The 19364-nt window shown below is 42.4% G+C and overlaps 1 protein-coding gene and 1 long non-coding RNA gene across 3 annotated transcripts; one reads left to right on the top strand and one right to left on the bottom strand.

The window, feature by feature from the left end:
- Positions 1 to 1933: 1933 nt before the first annotated feature.
- Positions 1934 to 19199, bottom strand: LPL (lipoprotein lipase). 2 transcript variants are annotated; one of them, XM_063181227.1, is made up of 10 exons: positions 18976 to 19199; positions 12059 to 12222; positions 11759 to 11938; positions 11008 to 11119; positions 8948 to 9181; positions 8464 to 8706; positions 7275 to 7395; positions 6375 to 6557; positions 5087 to 5191; positions 1934 to 4188 (listed from the first exon to the last, which is right to left on the bottom strand). In XM_063181227.1, exons 1-10 carry the CDS (start codon positions 19037 to 19039, stop codon positions 4143 to 4145), a joined length of 1452 nt encoding a protein of 483 aa, XP_063037297.1. In that variant the 5' UTR covers positions 19040 to 19199; the 3' UTR covers positions 1934 to 4142. The 2 variants fall into 2 exon arrangements, with proteins under 2 accessions (XP_063037297.1, XP_063037296.1); XM_063181226.1 differs by having other exon boundaries at positions 12059 to 12225; positions 18976 to 19198.
- LOC134432457 (uncharacterized) lies at positions 17231 to 18965 on the top strand. The gene is made up of 3 exons (XR_010031339.1): positions 17231 to 17290; positions 17608 to 17825; positions 18459 to 18965. It is a non-coding gene; the product is annotated as an uncharacterized LOC134432457 (long non-coding RNA).
- Positions 19200 to 19364: the final 165 nt, after the last annotated feature.

Here is a 19364-nt window from a genome sequence, read left to right as displayed (position 1 = left end):
ACAAGCTTTATATGGGATGTTCTGCCAAATGGTTCCCTTCCCTTCCTCTTCTCATTTCCTTGTTCTTCTTCAGCCGCTGCAGAATGGTAATCCCTTTATTCACTTATGTGTAAACCGGTGACTTTCCTGACCTGCCACAAAAGACATTTGACTAGATGACTTCTCTGGAAAGAGGCAGCAGTAGGAGATGGAAATATCTTCCCTGAGGATTTTAATACAGCTCTGTTTGCTCTGACAGTCAGAATATGGAGAACCTTGCACTGACAGCTGTAAATAAAAAGGAAAATACTACAGCTGGTTTCATTCTTCCCTCTAACATAAACTTTTTTTTCAATATCTGTTTTTGACCTTTAGAAACAACACATGCCCAATGTCTTGCTCATCCCAAGCAGCAAGCTTTGACATTTTGTTCTTAACACACAAAAGAACAGGCACACAACTATATCTAAATGGAGAAAGCATGCAGACACTTATGGAGAGCAAAGTCACTGCTGGTTCCAAAAATTTCGGAGAGTTAAATATGAAAATGAAAATCTAGGCATTAGAAACCTGAGTCATTATTTCCTCATCATGCAGATACTCTGGCTAAAATCCTTTTTCTTCACTCTTTCCTTCCAGCCAAGAATGTCTCCTTCTGTCTTGTCTGGTTGACTGCTGGACAGCCTATCCCTGCAGCCCATTCCAGAGACTGTTGGCAGGGTGAGCAGGGATCATCACCTTTTCTGATGTGGCTAGGCATTGCAGAGCAACATGCAAGTGTAAAGGGGCACAGGGGTGGCTCTAAAGATGGCTCTAAATACTCACAGGAGACACCTGGATTCTTGTCCCTCCACCACAAACTATTTCTCTGCTTTACCTAAGAACACAATTAGTATATTGAGGCTGCTGTGCTGTTAAAAGAATAGTTATACCATGGTGTTTTTAGATGTGAACCCAAGCCCTGTCTTGTACAACTGTAGGAGTCCCTCTAGTTCCCTAACCCGGACACTGACACAGGGGATGAGCAGTGTCCCTAGAACACCCAGTTTCAAAGCACTCCAGTCTGCAGATCCGGTTCTTTGCTCTTCCACTGGAAGGATTCCCTTCCCTTCCCTCTCCAGTTCTTCTTTCATCCCTCCCTCCATTCAGGCTCTCCAACCATCCATTTTCCACAGCATAGCTTCCCTCTGCTTTCTCAAGGAATGAAGCTCTGCTCTTGCCAAAGCGCAGTCATCTTTCACCAAGGAAGACTGTTGGAAGCAGAGTTCCCCAGGTCAACTGGGAGCTGCTCCAATTACCCCTAATGTGATCCCCCAGGTGCATGTCACTACAATTCTCCTTTATTCCAGCAACCCCTCTCCATTGCCTGGGTGGAGCCTTGCTGTATATGACAGAGCAAAGTGTTCTGGTGACAACCACTCTTGAGCTCAGCTGCACTCCTAACAGATGGTCGAAAGTGATTTTTCAGTTACTTCCTTAAGCAATAGTGGTGGCAAGAGTCTGGTGCTTTCCTCCTGCACCCACAGGGTCAGAACATCTCCATTTTGGTAAAATGTGAAGCAGAAGCATAGTTCTGACACCTGCCAGAAAAAAAAAAAGGAAAAAAAAAAAAAGAAACAAAAAAGAAAAGGAAACAAGCCCTTCAAAGTAAGGACAGTTCTTGAACTGTCCTTAAAAGGGCCTGAAACACAAAAACCACAAACTGCAGGTGAAAAGCTACTTCTTTTATGATGCGGGATTCTTTGTTCCACACAGTGATTCCTTGGGGTCTTAATACATGACTTTTGCATTTCCCAAAATTATGTGGGGGAGAGTGGTGCAGAAATCACACATTCCTTTTTTTTTCCAGTGTCTCATTCCATCTTTTCAGCCCAGAATTCAAGGATAGGCTCTGGCCTTCACATAAAAGGTATACAGCAGATGGTTTCATCAAAAGGAAAGTAGTGACTTCAGATTCAGTTTGAGAATTTTATTAAAACCATAGGTTTCTGTTCTATACAAAACTGAGGAGATTTCAAAAAAAAAAGTATTAACGACATTAGAAACAGTGCAATGTAAGTGGCTTGTTGATAAAAATCTCTGAAAGCTATATACAGGATTAATACTACACAACTGTATTAATGTAGAGACTGTCAGCAACTTTAGCAATATATACAAACTACCTTTACACTCATAAATATCTTATTTACAGCTAATAAATAACATTCAAAGCTAAATCATGTTTCCTTATGAAAAGAACCTTCACTACTTTGTATCCAAATTTTAAATGTGTTTGTATTTGATCCTGTATTAAGAGCTGTCCAGATATTTTGCTTCTGAAGAATTTGACTTTCAAGAGAAAATTGCAACAAAATGTGGAATCTATAGGGAATAAATCACTGTATTTATTTTTAGAGGTCTCAAATGCAGTGGCTCAATACTCAACCCCACCCTCAGTGACTCATCACATCTCTGCTGTAGTTTAATCAAATGTGAAATCAAATGTGAGCAAATTCAGAGCTATTAATATTCCAACATATTGCACTGTTTAAGACTTTTATCCCCAAATATGCTAGCAGCTACAGTTGGAAATAAGAAACAAATTGTGCATATAAACACATACATATTTTTTCTTTGCTTTTAAGATGGGATGATATTGAAGAAGTCACCATCTCCATGCTGTCTTGCACATGCAGGAAAAGACTACAACACCCAGCATCAACAGCTAACATTACACTTCTCCAAATGTCTATCTTAAAGCCCTTGTGCCTCCCCAGCATTTTGTTTACTCTTTAGAAAGTCAAAAGAGGGCTACTGCACATTTCGGCGTGCTAGAAAAACTACATATTACTTAAAAATGAGGAAGCAGACTGCCTCCAATATACCTATTTTTTTAAACTTGCAGCACGGCTAATTTGAGAGTTTTTCTGAGCACTCCTTCTTGTGGAGCACAACCAGGCTGCTTCTAATTGGCTCAGCTCCTGCTTCCTGCTGAATTCCATCTCATGGCAGAAAACTGTGCAGCTCCTAGCACTGTGCCACAGCCAAGAAACAAACTGAGGTGGATCACTGGCAGTCACAATTCCAGTACAGGGAAGTATGAGCATCCTTGTCAGCTGTCAAGGGGATTCACTTGCACTGAAAGCTGCACACAGCAGCCACGCAGCTGCATGACTGACACTTGGTGCCAAAGAGCAGAGAAACTGTGACAGCTTCGGCAAACGTGACGCAAGCAAGCAGGGAGAGGGGGGAGGGTGGGGGGAAATATCTGTTTCCTGCATTTTCTGGTAGCTCAGTTCCTCTGCAGTTCCATTTTCACTGCTGAAGGCTAGATAGTTTCATTTGCAATAACTGAAAGCATAGATAAAATATTAAATGTCTAGATAAGACACTGGCATTGCTGCCTTCTTCTAGAGCTGTTATTTATTCCAGGGTAAGTGGCATAGAAGTATACAGCTTAACAGATCATACCTATTGCTAAGCAGCACTGGCATCTACCCCCAATTAAATACATTCATAACCACAAGCTAAAAAATTCATCCCCATATTAAGTCAGTCCCTGACATCTTCTAGCATTACACACAGCAAAGGTGATTTTTTTCACATGTGAAACCTACTTATTTGCTAAACACACACTTGAAAAACAATGAACTCTCTCCACTGAACTGCCTGAAAATTCAATTTGCCAAGATACAAAAAAAATAGTTTCAAATGACTCATGAAAAGAACAAAAAAAACCCCAGTAATCAAAAAAAACCAAAAAAACCCCAAAAAAACCCAAAACCAAACAAAATAAAAACAGCAAGATAAAATAAAACCAAGTACAGGGCTTTGTTTCTTTTCAATAAATATTAAAAAATTGCTATATAGGATCTGATGTCAAGAAACCTTGTCACAAGGCATCATGATTAAGCAAAATTACCTATATCTTTTCAGCACTTCAAACTTTGGCAAGTAGTTTTGCAGGTTTCTTTTGTTTTTAACTATTTGGATAATGTATCTTCATGGTTAGTAACTTCATATGCTGAGACTTTTTTTACAAGAAGTCTCTAAAATAGCTAGGAATAGCAGGCAAAAATCCAGCAGCAGATAAATATTTCTATATATTTGGTTCTGAACATCCAGTCCACAGGGATGAACAGACTCTTCTCCTCCCCAGTGTGAAAAATCCTTGTTCTTGTCACTTAAGCAGATTCACGAGCAGAATTTTCTTTCGAGGCTCTCTTGGTACTGTGGAGAAAAAAATAAAATATAAAGGTGATGAGGAAGATACTTGTTCCCTCTTGTCTTATTTTTGGAAATTAAGGTTTTAAAACCCCCTACTTAACAGGAAGATAAATAACATGCTTAGGCTTCTCCTGGCTTCTGCTTGATTTTATGTCAGATACACACACAGAGCTCTCAAGGCCTGTGCAGGTCATTGCCCCAGCCTAATGCCCAGCACATGTGCATTTTTATGCAGAGCTAGATCTCAGTCCAGAAGCGTCCCCATGAGACCATTCACACACAGTAATTGAACTAAAATAAATATAACCACTTCTCTATCTCAAACTTTAGTGGGTAAAGTCCAAAGACTGTCTCCACATCTAATCTGGGTCAGGAAAATTATTGATAGAAATATTAAAGTGCACCAAAGGGCTATAAAACAGAGGCAGAATCTCTGACCCACAGAGATGAAGCTCTCAGGAATTCACCCACCTGATGGCTGCCATCAGAAAGCAGTGTGCTAAGAAGAGCACCTTCACACACATGCCTGCTCCATTCCTGAACCAGCCCCATGTTCTGCAGCTAAGGGCAAGGGCTGAGACAGAGACACCCTTTCTCTGTGTGCTAGTGCCTCGTCTGCAACCCTCCACAACAGTCCCTCACACCTGGCCGAGTGACTGTGGGGGGCAGTGACCAGAGCTTGCTTCTCAGACATGCCAACAGCCACGCAAGGAGGGCTACCAGAGGAGCAAGCCAAGAGCTTTCAAGCTGCCAAAGTGGCCATAAGCAAACCTCTCGTTACTCTGAGCTGTGATGCTTTTGAAGCCCTGAGAAGACTAGTGCAAAAGTCAATTAAAGAAAAAGTTTAATTACCACTCAAGTGGTAATAAAGCAGTCTAAAACCAATAGTGATTACTCGTACCCTCCTCTCTTCCTGCTGACGGGCTGCTCCGAGCATTTCACAAATATTGCTGCCTCTTCTCCCTTACTGAGATGTGAGGTGCCATCTCGAGAACAGAACACCACTCTGTGGAATAAATATTGGAAAAGTCACAAGACTGAGCCAAACATCCCTTTTTAATCTTAGAAAGAAGACTGGTTCTTGGAAACAGTCTTTATACTTTGTCACGTGGGGCACTGCTACTTTGCAGGCCTGTGAGAAAATTATTTTTAAAAGAGAATTCTGTAACAAAAGAAACGCTGTGCAAGAACTGGTAAATGAATTATACATGGGCATCAAAGCATAGCCATAACTTTCACTGATCCTTTGCAACAAAAAAACTTCTTGCGGCTAAGATAGCAGAAGTTCTATCCCAAAGTCTCTTGGATCTTTATTTACACCAGTCTTTACGTGAGATTTTGTCAGGTGAATGAACTTGGAAGAAAGCCATACTCCCTCACATGTGCAAACAAAGTCGGTTGCAATTTCCAGAAAACATGAGCACTCACTTTTCTATTTATCAGTACTTTCCCCACCCCTATATTTGTTCAGCTCTGATAACTGTTCTTTGATCAAGTGACTGACCTGTTTATTCAAAGGAGGAACTTATTATAATTTACTATACTATACATAGGACACACATACTCTGTTCTGGGCCCATGTTCTGCAAACAGATCTCATGTTTAGTGAATATGAGTATTTCAAAAGATTAATGTCGAAGCACTTCTGTTCAGGCTTTGACGTTTCAACATTCACGCATTAGCAATGTCCTGCAACAGTCACGTGTTTCAGTTTTCTATCACCATTCAGGTATTCAACCCCCAAGGAAATCCAACTTAACTAAGCAATAAATTCTTGTGCAAACACACTTTTGGAAGGATCTCTAAAAATCTCCATCTAAGCATGCTCTTTGTGACAAAAGCTATGCAAGAACCCAGCATGAAAAAGGAGAACAGAAATTACAAACAATCACTGATGCTGGTTCATGGAGATACTCTTCTGCATATTATAACTAACCTTAAGTAGGTACAACAGTGGGATACAAATTAATTACATGGGAGGAAGACTACAAGCTGCAGATCCCAGTGGAAGTAAATGGCTGAACCTGGCTGATAGAAATGGTGGTTTGATACCACTGGAGCCCGGATTATCATTAATACTGTACCCACTTGTAACTGCTTAACATGTTTGTCCCAGTCTGAGATACCAGAAATCAGGGAGCACTGTCAATTAGAATTAATACAGCTTATAACAAATCAAAACAAGTTACTTTTTCTGAGTTTCCCCTGACTTCATTCTGATTCTCTGGATGTCAAATGTAAAGGGAGTCCACCAATCAGACCAGCTAAAGAAGGTGTCTTTTTCCCACTGCAGCTTCACCATAAACAGGTCTCCAATATCCACTTCTGTGTAAATCAGGAAGGAGAAGGTCTTGTTTGAGGAGATTTCAGGCCTGTGGGGAGGAGAATAAGAAAAAGAAAAAAAAACAAACAAAAAAGCCACTTAAATTCTTGGACAGACAAAGAAAATTGAGGAGAAATAGAACCTGGAATTTTTGTACTACAGAGAAGGAAGCAAAAACACCTCTACCTTTTGTAGAGGCAAAAGGAAACATCCTTCTCTAGGCTGGTAAAATCCTGGGACAGTCTGCCAGGCAAGGGCTGTCCTCACCTGTGCTCTCAGAAAACCCAGACACCACCACCCATAACCAGCTTACATTCGTCAGAGCAGGAAACAACTCCATTCCCTGCCAGCCTGTGTCTAGGGACGTACACACAAATTTATGCTTATTTGCAGAGCTGTGAAAGCAAATCCCAAGTGTCTCTCAGCTTCTGCACTGAGACCTTCAGATGCATAAGTCCACTTTTAAGAAGATTTAACATGGTATAAAGATACCAGGAAAAAATTAAGAAAGCACTGGAAACACTCTTATTAAGCTGTGTCGCAGGTCAGATTTCATGTTTCCATATTTCAGATGTCTTATCAAGAAGAGCTCCTGTGGGATTTGGTTCATTAATTTCCAAAGCAAATGCAACTCCTTGATCAAGGACAAGAGCAGATTCTGGGACCCTGTAAGATTAGTGCAGCTGAAGCCAGAACAAGTTTTTCAGTTGAAACTTTAACAAATTAGGCAAAACAGTTCTTTGCAGTTGTTTTTGTAGCTACTCACAGTGTGAAAGCAATGTTCTCACTCTTGTCTAGAGTGCCATAGAGAGAGATCAGGAATGGCTGGTTTGTCTTGGTCATGTTAGTCTTTGCAAAGAAATGAATCTTGACCTGATAATGAAAGACTGAAAGAACACAACAGAAAATGCCATTAGGAAAACTCAATCTCTTAAGAGACAGCTGGTGACAAAACCACCCTGCCTCACCTCTGAAAATTCTAGGCTGGAATTTCCCAGCTTCACTAAAATTAGTCTATTTCCCTGCAGGTGTCCAGGGTACTATTTTTTTGCAAGAATGTAAATATTAGCAAGCAAGGCAATTGCCATTAAAGAACACCTTTGCAGCTCTTGCAGCTAAACTTTGCAGCAAAGCTGCCACTATAATACTCCCAGAGTGTGCAGTATCACCTTCAAACCTGCTATTGAACATATAAGACTTGCTATACTTGACTTGAAACAAGTGAGCTGTGCCCTTCTCTTACAGGAGGCTTGGTAAAAGGAAAAAAAACCCTAAAAAACAAAAAACAAAAACAACCCACTGACACTGCAGGTCAGGAATGAGCCTTTTTGATTGCTGGTCCATCACACAATGCACACTATAAGAATACCATGGTGTACAGGCAAAGCTAAGGAGGAAAATAGAGTAGTAAAATCCAACATTATTTTCCTAGCTGTAAGGAAAGTATTCTCATCCCAGTTTTCTTGGGCTTTGTCATTCTCAGACCTCCCACAGCAGCAATTAGAATCAAGAAGTGCTGTGATGCTTTAATGAAGGCTGGTGCTCCTCTAGCAAGTGCACTACCAAAGGCATAAATCTGATGCTTCCATATCTTTAATTAAGATGCTCAGCAGACTGAGTTCTGCCGATTATTTCCCCAGCAGAAAGAAGTAATCATTCAGACAAAAAACACTGAAAAAGTTCCAAGTTTTGGATTGTGCAGCAGGAGTTGTCTAACTTTTGCTACTTAGAAACTTGTTACAAAATACCTTTCTTTTTGCACTCTACCCTACACCTCGAGTAGGACAACACTTTTCTCTCGAGACTTGGATTCAATGGCAAACCACAGGCCAGCTTCACCCCTGCTCACCACAGGCACCAAAGCAGCAATATCCTCACCAACAGCACATGCCCATCATGACACACAGCTGAGCACTAGTACCAGTCTTGCTCACCAGTAAGCAAGGAGTACCTACCTTTATAGGGCATCTGAGCACGGGTTTTCAGATACATTTTAGTGTTTCTCTTTGTTCTCACTCTGTTGACCTTGTAACCCAAATTGTTGCAGCGGTTCTTGCGGCAGCTCAGGCAGAGGCCCTTCTCAAAGGCCTCCTTTGTGTTGCAGCGGTAGGCCATGCTTGGCTTTTCTTCATTGAGGAGAGAGTCGATGAAGAGGTGGATGGATCGTTCATGGGAGCATTTCACCAGCTGATCCACATCTTGAAAGAATGAAAATGTGTAATATGTATACACATGTGCATATAATGATATTAATCCCTAAGCAATGCTGTCAACAGGCATGATCCACTATCACAGAACTGAGCTTTACAGCATGACTTTTAAAAGCATTTGAAAGAACATAGTCCTGCACCTCTCAGAGCTCTTTCCTTGCAAGACACCTTGCCGGGCTATTCAGGTTTCCCTCAGAATGTTACACTGTTTGTTTCAGAGCAACCTCACCTCCGAGCCCTTTCTCAGCAATCAGACGCAGTGCTTCTCCCAAATTGCAGCCCGGCTGGAAACCTCCACCGTTGGGATAAATATCAATGTGTCCAACAGGCTTCTGGATCCCAATGCTGCGGTCTGGAGAGCCTCGGGTGTAGGTGTGTAGGACATCCACAAACTCAGCATCATCCGGGGAGAGGCGAGTGAGTTCATCAGCATACTCAAAGGTAGGACCGGCAGGATCCAGCCCTTTATGGGGCGAACCACAAAGAAAAACTGATATTATTATCTGCCAAAGATACTGACATTGATCACAAATGCCAAACTCAGCTGCCACATTGGTCTAAAATACTGAGTTTTTCTGCAGACATTACAGATGGATTGATCACCACTTAGATATCATGAATGTATACCAGAGAATCAAATGCACTACCTTGAAAATTGTCACTGTTTAAAAAAATAAAAGTGTATGCAGACACATGGAAGGAAGCCCAGCTAACTTCCTCAGAGCTTTAGCATTTCCAGTGGATGGGAGAAACAAGCTCTTACATATTTTCTCAATGTCTTTCTTTCTTGTCAAGAACTGCAGAAGTTGTATCTGAAGTATGGAAAAGTCTTGCTGGCAACTCCATGCCAGAGGAAAAGTGGGAAACATAAGTGAGGGCTTCACTGTCTACACACCTAAGGGGAAGGGGATTACTAGGGTAAACTGTCAAGCTGCAGCAACACTAACATCAAAAAGGCCCAGAGCTACTCTGCCAGTGAACAAGTACCATCTGCTGTTCACACAACCCCTGAGAGCTGGCTGAGGGGACACATCCTTTCTGCAGCCCTCAGCTGGGGACAGGCACCTGTGCTGCTCACCCACTGTTAGCTCCACGCGGTCTGAGCTGCTTCCCCCTCAGCTGTGAGAGCTTCAGGGGCCACATTACATTGTTCCCTGTGCTTTTCCCAGGGAACAGTTCATCCTCAGCACCAAGAGCAACCATGGAGGAATAACAGAGGGCTACTGACATGTCAGTGATTTGGCAGACTCAGTGAAAGCAGCAAAGCTGCAACTTAGAGAAAGGAAGGGCAGAGGGACTAGCACGTTGGCCTCCTGACTTTAATCTGCCACCCACCTCTCAGGACTTGACCTTTCCAGATGTGACTGCTGCCTAGCCCACCTCCCAGCATGCCTGTGGATCTGGGATCACAGCCAGGCTCAGGTGGAAGTGCCAGGAGCTAGGCTCCCTTCTGAATGGTGCTCCCAAGCTCTCTCAGCAGCAAAGACACCACAGATGAGCAATTTTCTTAGCTTCATTTGCTCATGAAGGCAATTCCTTTGTCAATGAGGTCAGTGCTAGTGGCTCAGCTCCCAGGTGCTGGGTTGTAAACCAGCCCCAGAGTGGCCACGCACTCTGCTTTGTCTAGCAGATTTCTCAGGCTCCAAAATTCACCTTAAGCAGACATAGCAACAGGGAAAATACATGTCTTCCCCAAATTCTCACAGTATTATTTCCAGACTAGAATATTTCTTGAGACTGTTATGATAAACTTTGTAATAATCCACATGGGATCTCTTCTGGTTATCTGTCCAGTCTCCCTTTGAGCCCATATAAACTTCTTTCATCTACAACACCCCATGGCAAAGAGTTCTGCAGGTACTAAACTTGCTGCAGCAGAATTTACTTCCCGTTCTGTCTCAAGGGCTCCCATTAGCTGCAAGGAATGACTGTCTGGATAAAGACAATCCACTGAATTTCTTATGCTGCAAGAGATACTGTGACCTTTGCCAAGCCATGGTTTGGTCAGTCCCCACCACAACCCCCCAGACTGCTTCTTTATCAGGGCCTACTCACTCATTTCTTGTAAAAAAGCAAATAAAGGCTTTTCACTGACCACCCTTGTTATTTTCTGAATATTTTTCCAGTTCTACCCCAGAAATATTGGGCCCTGCTGTTTCATTAAATAATGAATACATAACCAAAGTACTGCCAGCAAGTAACAATTATTCTGGTGATTTTTCAGTAGAACATAATATTTCAGTATGGAAGAGATGCAACTCTCCACTCTACAGTCACAGTTGTTCTTACCAGTAATTCTGTTCACCTTCTTTTTGGTCAGATTCCCAGCAATCCCAGCAGCATGGGCACCTAGACTGTACCCCAGCAAGTGGAGATTGTTGAGAGGATAATTAAATTGCTCCTGCAGAAGAGAACAATTTGTTTAAAGTTCAAAACCAAACACAAAAAAAAAAAAAAAAAAAAAAAAAAAAAAGAAGACACAAAATAAAATGTTTTGTTAACACTGGAATTTTTGTTGGAGCCATGAATAACAGAACAGACGCTAAACAGTTATCATAACTTTGTGCCATTGTAAATTTCTTGATCTAACCTATTTATGGCCAAAATCAAAACTGAGAGGAATGCAAAATAAAGGACAGAACACAGGGCTGTTTATTTCATAAAGGTTTTCAGCCACCCTCTCCCCACCAGTTTCTGAATCTCCTAAGGCAGGGCACATTTGCAGTTCCCAAGGACTGGCTTCTGTGTAATATATATAGGAACCTGTCTTTCATAGCTACCTTTCACAGAGTCCTCAGAAATACTCTAGGCACACAGGACCCCACAGACCACAAGGTAAAGTCTCAGGAACGCAGTACAAAAGGCCTCTGAGTAGGAGCCAGCCAGTAGACCAAAGCTGGGATTTTACCAGTCCAGCAAACTTCTCTCTGCAAGAGTTTAACTCCATCTACCCAACATGAGATGATTAACATAGCTGCATCATTGCTGTTTTGTCTCCTGTGACATTACATAGAATATGAGATGTGCCTCCATGTCTTACCTCCATCCAGTCAATAAACATAGCAACATCCTTTCCCACCAGCCTGGTGTAGGCAGCCGACACTGGGTAGTGCTGCTGAGCTCGGTCTAGCCAGTCCACCACAATGACATTTGAGTCAGGCTCCCTCTTGTACAGAGCATCCACCAGCTTTGGGACCCAACTTTCATACATCCCTGTCACCTGTTTGGTTTTGGTGATTTTAATTAAAATAGGAGAGATATATTAATATTTCTGTGAGACGCTTCTGCTCAGTTTATCTTAAGCGTGGATAAAAGGGAGATTCCTCCCACTTTGTCTTACCGTCCACCCATGGATCACCACAAAGGTTTTACTGGTATGATTGAAGTTGCACTGTGCCAGGCTGTTCACCTGCCCAGGAACCAGGTAGCAGACATCCTCATCGGGCTCTGCAGGCGTCCGTAAGGAAAACTTGCTCTCGATTCCCTCAAAATTGTTTTCGCCTTCTTCTATAAGAGCACAAAAAACATAGCAGTGTTTTAGGAGTACTAGGACAAAGTCAGAAGGCACAGGTGCGATGTTGGAGAGATATGTGGAACAGTCAGGAGATATCTGGGACAGGTGTTTTTCATTTCCTACAGCACTCAGTGGACACACAGCAGCTGTGTAAAGAGGAAATCAAAGGGTGAAAATTGCTCCCCTTCCAAGGTCCTGATAAAACAGTAAGAATCTGCTGAGCTGTCAGAGAGGTAGGAATACATTTTGAGAGCCAGTATTTTGCCCATTACATTAAGCAGGAAACCTCTTAAGTATCACAAGAGTACAGAGAAGTGCACACAACAGTCACAGACAGTCATCCAGGAGAGCAGAGAGTTACTACCATACTATTACATATTTTGGTGGTGTATCTTCCACATCACCTCACCAATAATCACTGCTTAACAAGGCCTTTTATAACTCTGTGTAGTTGCAGTGCATTAAAAGCTGTGAAGTCACCACTGTTTTACAAAATACTAGTTTTAAGTTTTGACCAACAAGCAGCAGGTGAGGAGATCAGACACCCATCAGAAAAACTGAACTAGCAAACCAGCAGTCTATTTTGGAGTACATCTTCAGGTCATCTGATAACCTACAGAAAAATAAGCTGCCAAAAAGTATCTTCCTCTGCCTGAAGCAGAGGGAAGGAGGGTGGGGAAGGAGGTGCCGATCTTGTACTGGAGGTAACAAAGTATGTCGTGGTCTGCAAATACCACTCCCACCAACTTCCAGCTTCAAAATTTAAGTACTCCTTTTCCTGCCAAGTGACTTTAGACTTCATATTCACCATTTCTTTTGGGAAGAAACTTAAATGTCTCCTCTTTTTGTCTGATTCAACTCCTAAATGCCTCTATACAGCATACCCTGTAATTAACTTTTCAAAACCCAGGCCCCAGTTTGGCAACTTGAGTAAGGCAAATATTGCTTGCCTGTTTTTCAAGTGCAGCTAAAGTTAGGACAGCTCTGTCCTGCTCAGCATTGTCTTTCCTGGCATCAATAACACCAACCTTCCACAAACTCCTAAACACATTAATGAATGGCTCCATGCCACCATAGGGAACACAAATGGACAAGATAAGGACCTTATGCTAGGCATGTAAAACAGATTTCCACTCCCTTTTCCCACTGCCGAAGAGGTTTTCTATGATAACTGGCAGATTTGCATTTCCTGCCTGAAGTCGTGCTGCATTGCTCAGATGATAAATAACTAACAATTCATTTTTTTCCAAAACAGTTTTTCTGGTCTTCTCACTCAAGCTACCATACGTAACAGAGCACTGACTAACTCACCTCAGGAAGCTCTAAAAAGCCTGGGAAGTTCTTGCTGTGCTTGGAGGATCACAAGAAATCAGGGTCTAACCTCCCTCATCACGTCTAAAACCAGCACAGAGCCTTGCAACAAATGCTTACATACAAGTCTGAGAAACTTGTCAGCCATAATCAATGGCTTAAAATTGCCCAAGTTCAGCAGGATTTCTCACCTGTCAAAGCACATGCAAGAAAGCAAGAACCATTCACTGAACAGAGGCAGTACTCAGCTTTAGGTTTCAACCTTGACTGTGCTAGGCTGGCTAGCTAATCCAGGATAATTACCCTGAGGGCGCCCTTCCTGCCTACTTCCTCCTAAAGAAAGGTGTTTTTCATAGACCTTACCCATCCTTCTACCAGTACAAGCATCCACATAATGGTAAATATAACATTTTACTTACAAATGAAAGCTAAATTTACCAAACTAACCAAATGTCTGCACTTTTTCTCTATTTCTGCATATTCAAAACTTAGTCACCAGCTGACAGTATAAAACACTTTTTTGGAAAAAATCTTTAGATCTGCATTATTTACTTTTTAGCCAGAGAAAGAAAAGTCCCAAAGGCAGGTTGGTTAAATATCAGCTATAACTTTTCACTTGGCTGTGAATCACTAAAACCTTGAAAGGAACAAGAACAGCTTTCAATTGTAAGGCATACAATGCCAGGACTTTCAATTATGTATATTCCCTCCTAGTACAGGAAGGTGAAAAAGAATTGTCCACCTGCTCACTAGTTAATAGTGCTTCCTTTCATACCTAGATATCATTTCCCTTCTGGATTAAACTTATCTGATAATCATCCAAAATCTAAATTACATTGATATCCTGTCTTGTAGTGTGTTTTCAATTACAAACACATGCTAGAATTTGCATGTAAGTTCAGACCACAGCTCTTTTGAAAAGAAGCTCATAGGAAATTTACAATTCAAAGTGTACCATACCTAAGGGTACACTTGGAAAAGTGCACAAAGCTTAGAAAGATTGCAGTACAGTGGCACCTGCCACTGAAGATGTGTTAAGTGCTTCACACGTATTTGCATGTTTCAATCTAATAATCTTTGATGGGGATTTGAGAACAGAAAATCACTGAGATACAGTCAGCACCAAGAAAGAAGCAGCTGCAAAGCAACAGCCCATGAGTTAGGGAAATGGCAGGCAGCCATTTTTCTCATTTAACTATGTTGTATGAGGATTAGAAAGTCAGAAGAAATTACTGTTATCATCTTATACCCACAAAAAGCGTCATGTTATCTTATGTCCACATATGGTCAGTTCCCAGCAGGAAGATGAGGGTAGTGTGTGTGTAGTGGAGTTTATTACAGACTTCTTCACGGTGGGCTCATCAAGAAGATTTTCTCAGAATTTGCCTGAGTTTGGCTTTGCAAATTATATACAGCTCTGAGCACACACTCACCATAGCTTAGTTAATAAAATGTTTTAACTCAAGTTAATTAAACCATGGAGACCCCCAGCTCTGAGCAGAAGACATCTTGTCCACACCTAATGTTGTGCTGCACACAAGCTGCAGTACCACCTCACATCCCAGCCCCTGCAGAATACAGGAACACTCAGTCTGTACACACAGATCAACACCTACATGTACCTTAAACTTGAAGCAGAGAAGTTCAGAAGATCACTTCAGAAAACAAGCATTTCCCACTTCTGCTTTCATACCTCATTGTATTTCTTGGTCTATTAAACAAATTATTCAGAACCAAACTTTGTCATTCATAGACTTTTGCCACAGACCTTTTCCTCAGAGATTTAAAGGGAGAAGTCTCCTTGAATCACGTCCTGAGCCAGTGAACCACTGGGCCTCATTCCTACAGTCTTACACAAAGAAGTGCAAAGACAGCCAATGTAAACACTCACCATAGTTTAGTTAATGAGATGTTTTAACTCAAGTTAATTAAACCATGGAAAACCCCAAAATAGGTAGTTTTCAGCATGTTTCTGAAAGGTGGACAGAAATTTATCTGAATTAAGATTGCATTTTTCATAATGCAGATACAGAAATTAGATATCAAGAAATATACATACAGATATTGAGATACTGAAGTAGGTTTTTATGACAAGAATGCAAGTCCCATTTCTAAATGAGGCTTTTGAATAAAACAGACTGGAAGTAAACACATGCAGACAAAAAAGAAATCCACACTTTTACTGAAAATTACTTTCCCAGCCATAGTTCAGCAAAGGTACAAAGGCATGTGTTGTGTATTGCCAAAGCTTCCAGGCACATAGATACAAACACAAGCACCTGTTGCAAAATAAAGTTTTCTGTCTATGCTGTGTGCTCACAGTTAGCTTGACCCACAAAGCGATTATTTAGGGAACTGAAGCAGAATTAAATTACCAATTCCAGATGGAAGCTGGCTTTTCAGGCTGCATCGCCAAAACTTCACTATTTTATCATGTTATTCAAAGTTTTCTGATGCTTTTCTTACACCCCTACTTGCACAATATGAATTTCCATTTTTAAAAAGAAATAAAAAGCTGTCCTGTGCAGCAAGTTATAAAACCTCACAGAACACACAGAAAGTGGGGGTGGGGGGGAAGCTTACTAACTGGAAGTCAGTAGTTTTGTTTTTCCTGTCCAAAGTTTGTGACACTTTGGACTTGCAACTTGTGAAATTCCGTTCAGTTAGGGACTCCTGTCAATTATCAATTTTGAAAGCGTCCCACTGACTTTAGGCATTCTGACAGACCAATCAAGAGGATTCAGTCTCAAGTTTCTTTCACAGGAAGCCCAGGACAACTTGCCTTGACTGTGAAACTGTTTACCACTGGTCAGCTGGGTGGAGAATGTGAGTCTTGAGGAAGTAACAACATCTGGAATATTAATCAAAAGTTAAACTGCCCACATCACACAGATTGCCAAAATATGATAACAATGCATTTGCCAGAATGAGTGCACCTAAGCTGTGGTTTTAAAAATGGAATCTTTGATAAACAACAATTTCCTAGCATTATGTGCTCAGAAATGGAAATAGCATTAGCTAGGTGCAAAGATCCTTAGAAAGTATTCTGCTAGACTGTGTCTTCTATGGCGCACAGAGACACGCATGCACACACATGCACAACAGCAAACATCTGCACATATCAAACATTCACCAGCTGTAGATAACTGGGCTAAATCTTCCATCAGCCAACAATCAGCATTAGGAACACCCATCAATCAGTCGTAATGAATTCCTAAGAGTTTTGAAGCAAACTCACAGCCAGCTGTAGCAAAAGGCCTACATCACAGAAATGGTTATCGTTTAATTTGATCTACACTATAAACTGAAAGCATACTACTGTGTGTTGCCATCCCAGGAAACCTACCTCACGATTCAAGTTATTGTTTAACCTTGCTGCAAAAATATCACAACTTCATGTTTATTTATGTATTCCTCAATGGCAGAGCCCTGAGAGTACGTTCTGCTTCACTTCGCAGGTGGGGCCAGAAAGAGCAATACCTTTGGAAAGCTACCGGGCACAAGTTCAGAAGCTAAGCAAGAACCTCCCAGCTCAAGTTTTGCAGCTGGTAAACTGCTGTTCTCCCACTGTACACAGGGATGCCCACTCCTCTCTGTGGTACTCCCTCACAAATCTTTACTCAGCTGCAGCTGGGACACTTGCAATTCAATCCGGCAGATATCTAGCCACCCCTGAGTCCCTCTGGAATTGCTGCAATTAGCTGAAGAAAAAATGCAACCATTGTCAGACTTTGCAGTAATACAGAGGTAAGGATGCATGAGAAACTCCTACCATGCAAGTACTTCTGCACAGAGGAGATTCCAACAAACCTTTAGGAGCGCTAGTGATCATGCTAATCTCCAGCACAACTTGAGGCCTGAGAGCCTCACCTCTGTGCCTTGTCAGAAATGCATTGTTTCTCAAAAGGCCATGCCACAGCTGCCCTGGTATGTCTATCCCAAACACAAACCATAGAAAGAGCCAGCAGCTCACATCACACAACAGGGTAAATATACTGACTCTGGATTTATGCTGGTAAATAAGGATCTGAATGTATTTCTAGCAATGCTTTTATCTTTTCCAGGACCAGCATCTTTTTCACCTAGAAAGTCCTTTTCTATGTTGTTTTTTAAATACTCTGGATTCTTGGAGGGCTGGATCACGTGTTTGCTGTGGTTTCAAAAAACTTTTTACTGCGTTGTGCATGGAAAAGTGTGGAACTAAAGGCTTGAATTGCTTTAGGATGAGCACACAACCTGCTTTCATAAAACCTATTCCTAAGAAGAAATAATGAAATTATTGGTAAGTCTGTGTCAAATCAGTTCCTGCAGGGATGAAAGCTTTCTCTGAGAAGACAGTTATTTTACTGTATAGAACTTGGATACTGTGATGAAAATTGGTTTTGATTGTTTCTGATGGCACAAGACTGGATTCAAAGCTAGAATACATTCCTTTCACTGTACCCTAGCACCCCATCCTCTTACTTTTGAATAGTTCCCTTCAGCTTCCCTGTACACAAAGAAGTAACAAAGGGACGCACAGCAGAAAAAACAGAAGTTTATATATTCCAGTTTAGGATCACAAAGCAGCTCTAGGAGCTACAGCCACCCTTTCTTCTAAGGCCAGAAACTTTTAAAGACAGATACTATGTGTGGGAGATCAGTGTAAAAAAGTAAGCCTGTGACAGGACACTGCTAACAATATTTTAAAGCTTTTTTTAAGTTTGAGTAGTAGTGGTCTCCTAAAGCTAGTCAATTTGTTCATAACAGCTTCAGTTACATTGTGATTAATTGAGAGAGCATTAGCAAAAATCTAGCACCATTTGCACATCTTCCACTTCCCACAGCTTGGGCAGGATGTCTATGCACGAGTGCAGGTACAACAGGCAGAGCGCGAACGAACGGGAGTAAATCACTCTGTTCACTTTTCTCCTAGTGGATCCTGCTCATTACAGGCTTAACTACATCTCGAACACATTACCACGATAGCGATGAAACTCAGCCTTGCCTTGTCTGGGATCAAGAACTGTACGTAGCAGGGATGCTGGGATAGATGAGCCCCACAGAAGAGGAAGCCGAGGGACCTTACCGTGGTGCTACTGCTGTGCAAATCCCCTGCTGGGGCAAGGAACTCTGGGAAGCCACCTTGTCTCTGGGAAAAAAACACATCCCAAACCTCAACAGGTCGCGCCACCAGCCCAGCAGGTTTGCCTGAGTTTCGGCCGGAGAACAGGCTCCAGGTCTCTCCTAACAGGATGGAGGTTCCCCCCCGGTGTCGCTCTCCAGCACCTTCCAAGCCCACTCCGCGACACCCGGGTCCCGCAGCATCCCAAGCTCCCCGGGATAGCTTCACAAAGGAAAGATTGCAAACTCCCCCTTCCCGCCACGCTTCCCCCAAGCCCCGTTTCCCAGGAGCAACAGGCGGGCCCGGCAGCCCCGTGTCCCGGACTCACCGCCGAGAGCAGCGCCCCAGCGCAGGCAGAGGCACACGGCGGCCAGCAACGCCTTCCTCCACATCTCGCCTCCTCCGCGGGCACGAAAGTTTCGGCGCGAAAAGAAAAAAAAAATTAAAAATTAAAAAGTAAGTAAGTTTTTTTTTTCTCTGAAAACTTACGATAACTACAACAGAAGCGCGGCGCCGAAGCGCAGCGAAGGACGGGGCAGCCCGCGGAGCGCCCAGCACCACCAACGCCGCGCCCGCCCGCCCTTATGTCCTGGGCAATATGCAAATATGCAAATAAATATGCAAAAATGCAAAGGACCGTGCGCCCATTGGGCGAGCGCCGAGGGACGGGGCGGGGCCGGACGGGGCGGGGCCGGGCCCCACAGGGCGCGGGATGGC

The sequence above is a fragment of the Melospiza melodia genome, chromosome Z (genome assembly GCF_035770615.1).
Source record: "Melospiza melodia melodia isolate bMelMel2 chromosome Z, bMelMel2.pri, whole genome shotgun sequence".
In the NCBI taxonomy this organism is placed as follows: Eukaryota; Metazoa; Chordata; class Aves; order Passeriformes; family Passerellidae; genus Melospiza; species Melospiza melodia.
This window is presented reverse-complemented; position numbering and strand designations above follow the sequence as displayed.

Excerpts from the sequence above, each read along its gene's own strand:
- LPL (XM_063181226.1), bottom strand. The coding sequence starts at position 19,039 with ATGTGGAGGAAGGCGTTGCTGGCCGCCGTGTGCCTCTGCCTGCGCTGG. Across the intron at positions 9,182-11,007 it reads GAAGGTGAACAGAATTACTG|GGCTGGATCCTGCCGGTCCT; the intron begins GTAAGAACAACT and ends CGCCCCATAAAG. Across the intron at positions 5,192-6,374 it reads TCAGGGGAAACTCAGAAAAA|AGTGGTGTTCTGTTCTCGAG; the intron begins GTAACTTGTTTT and ends TTTATTCCACAG.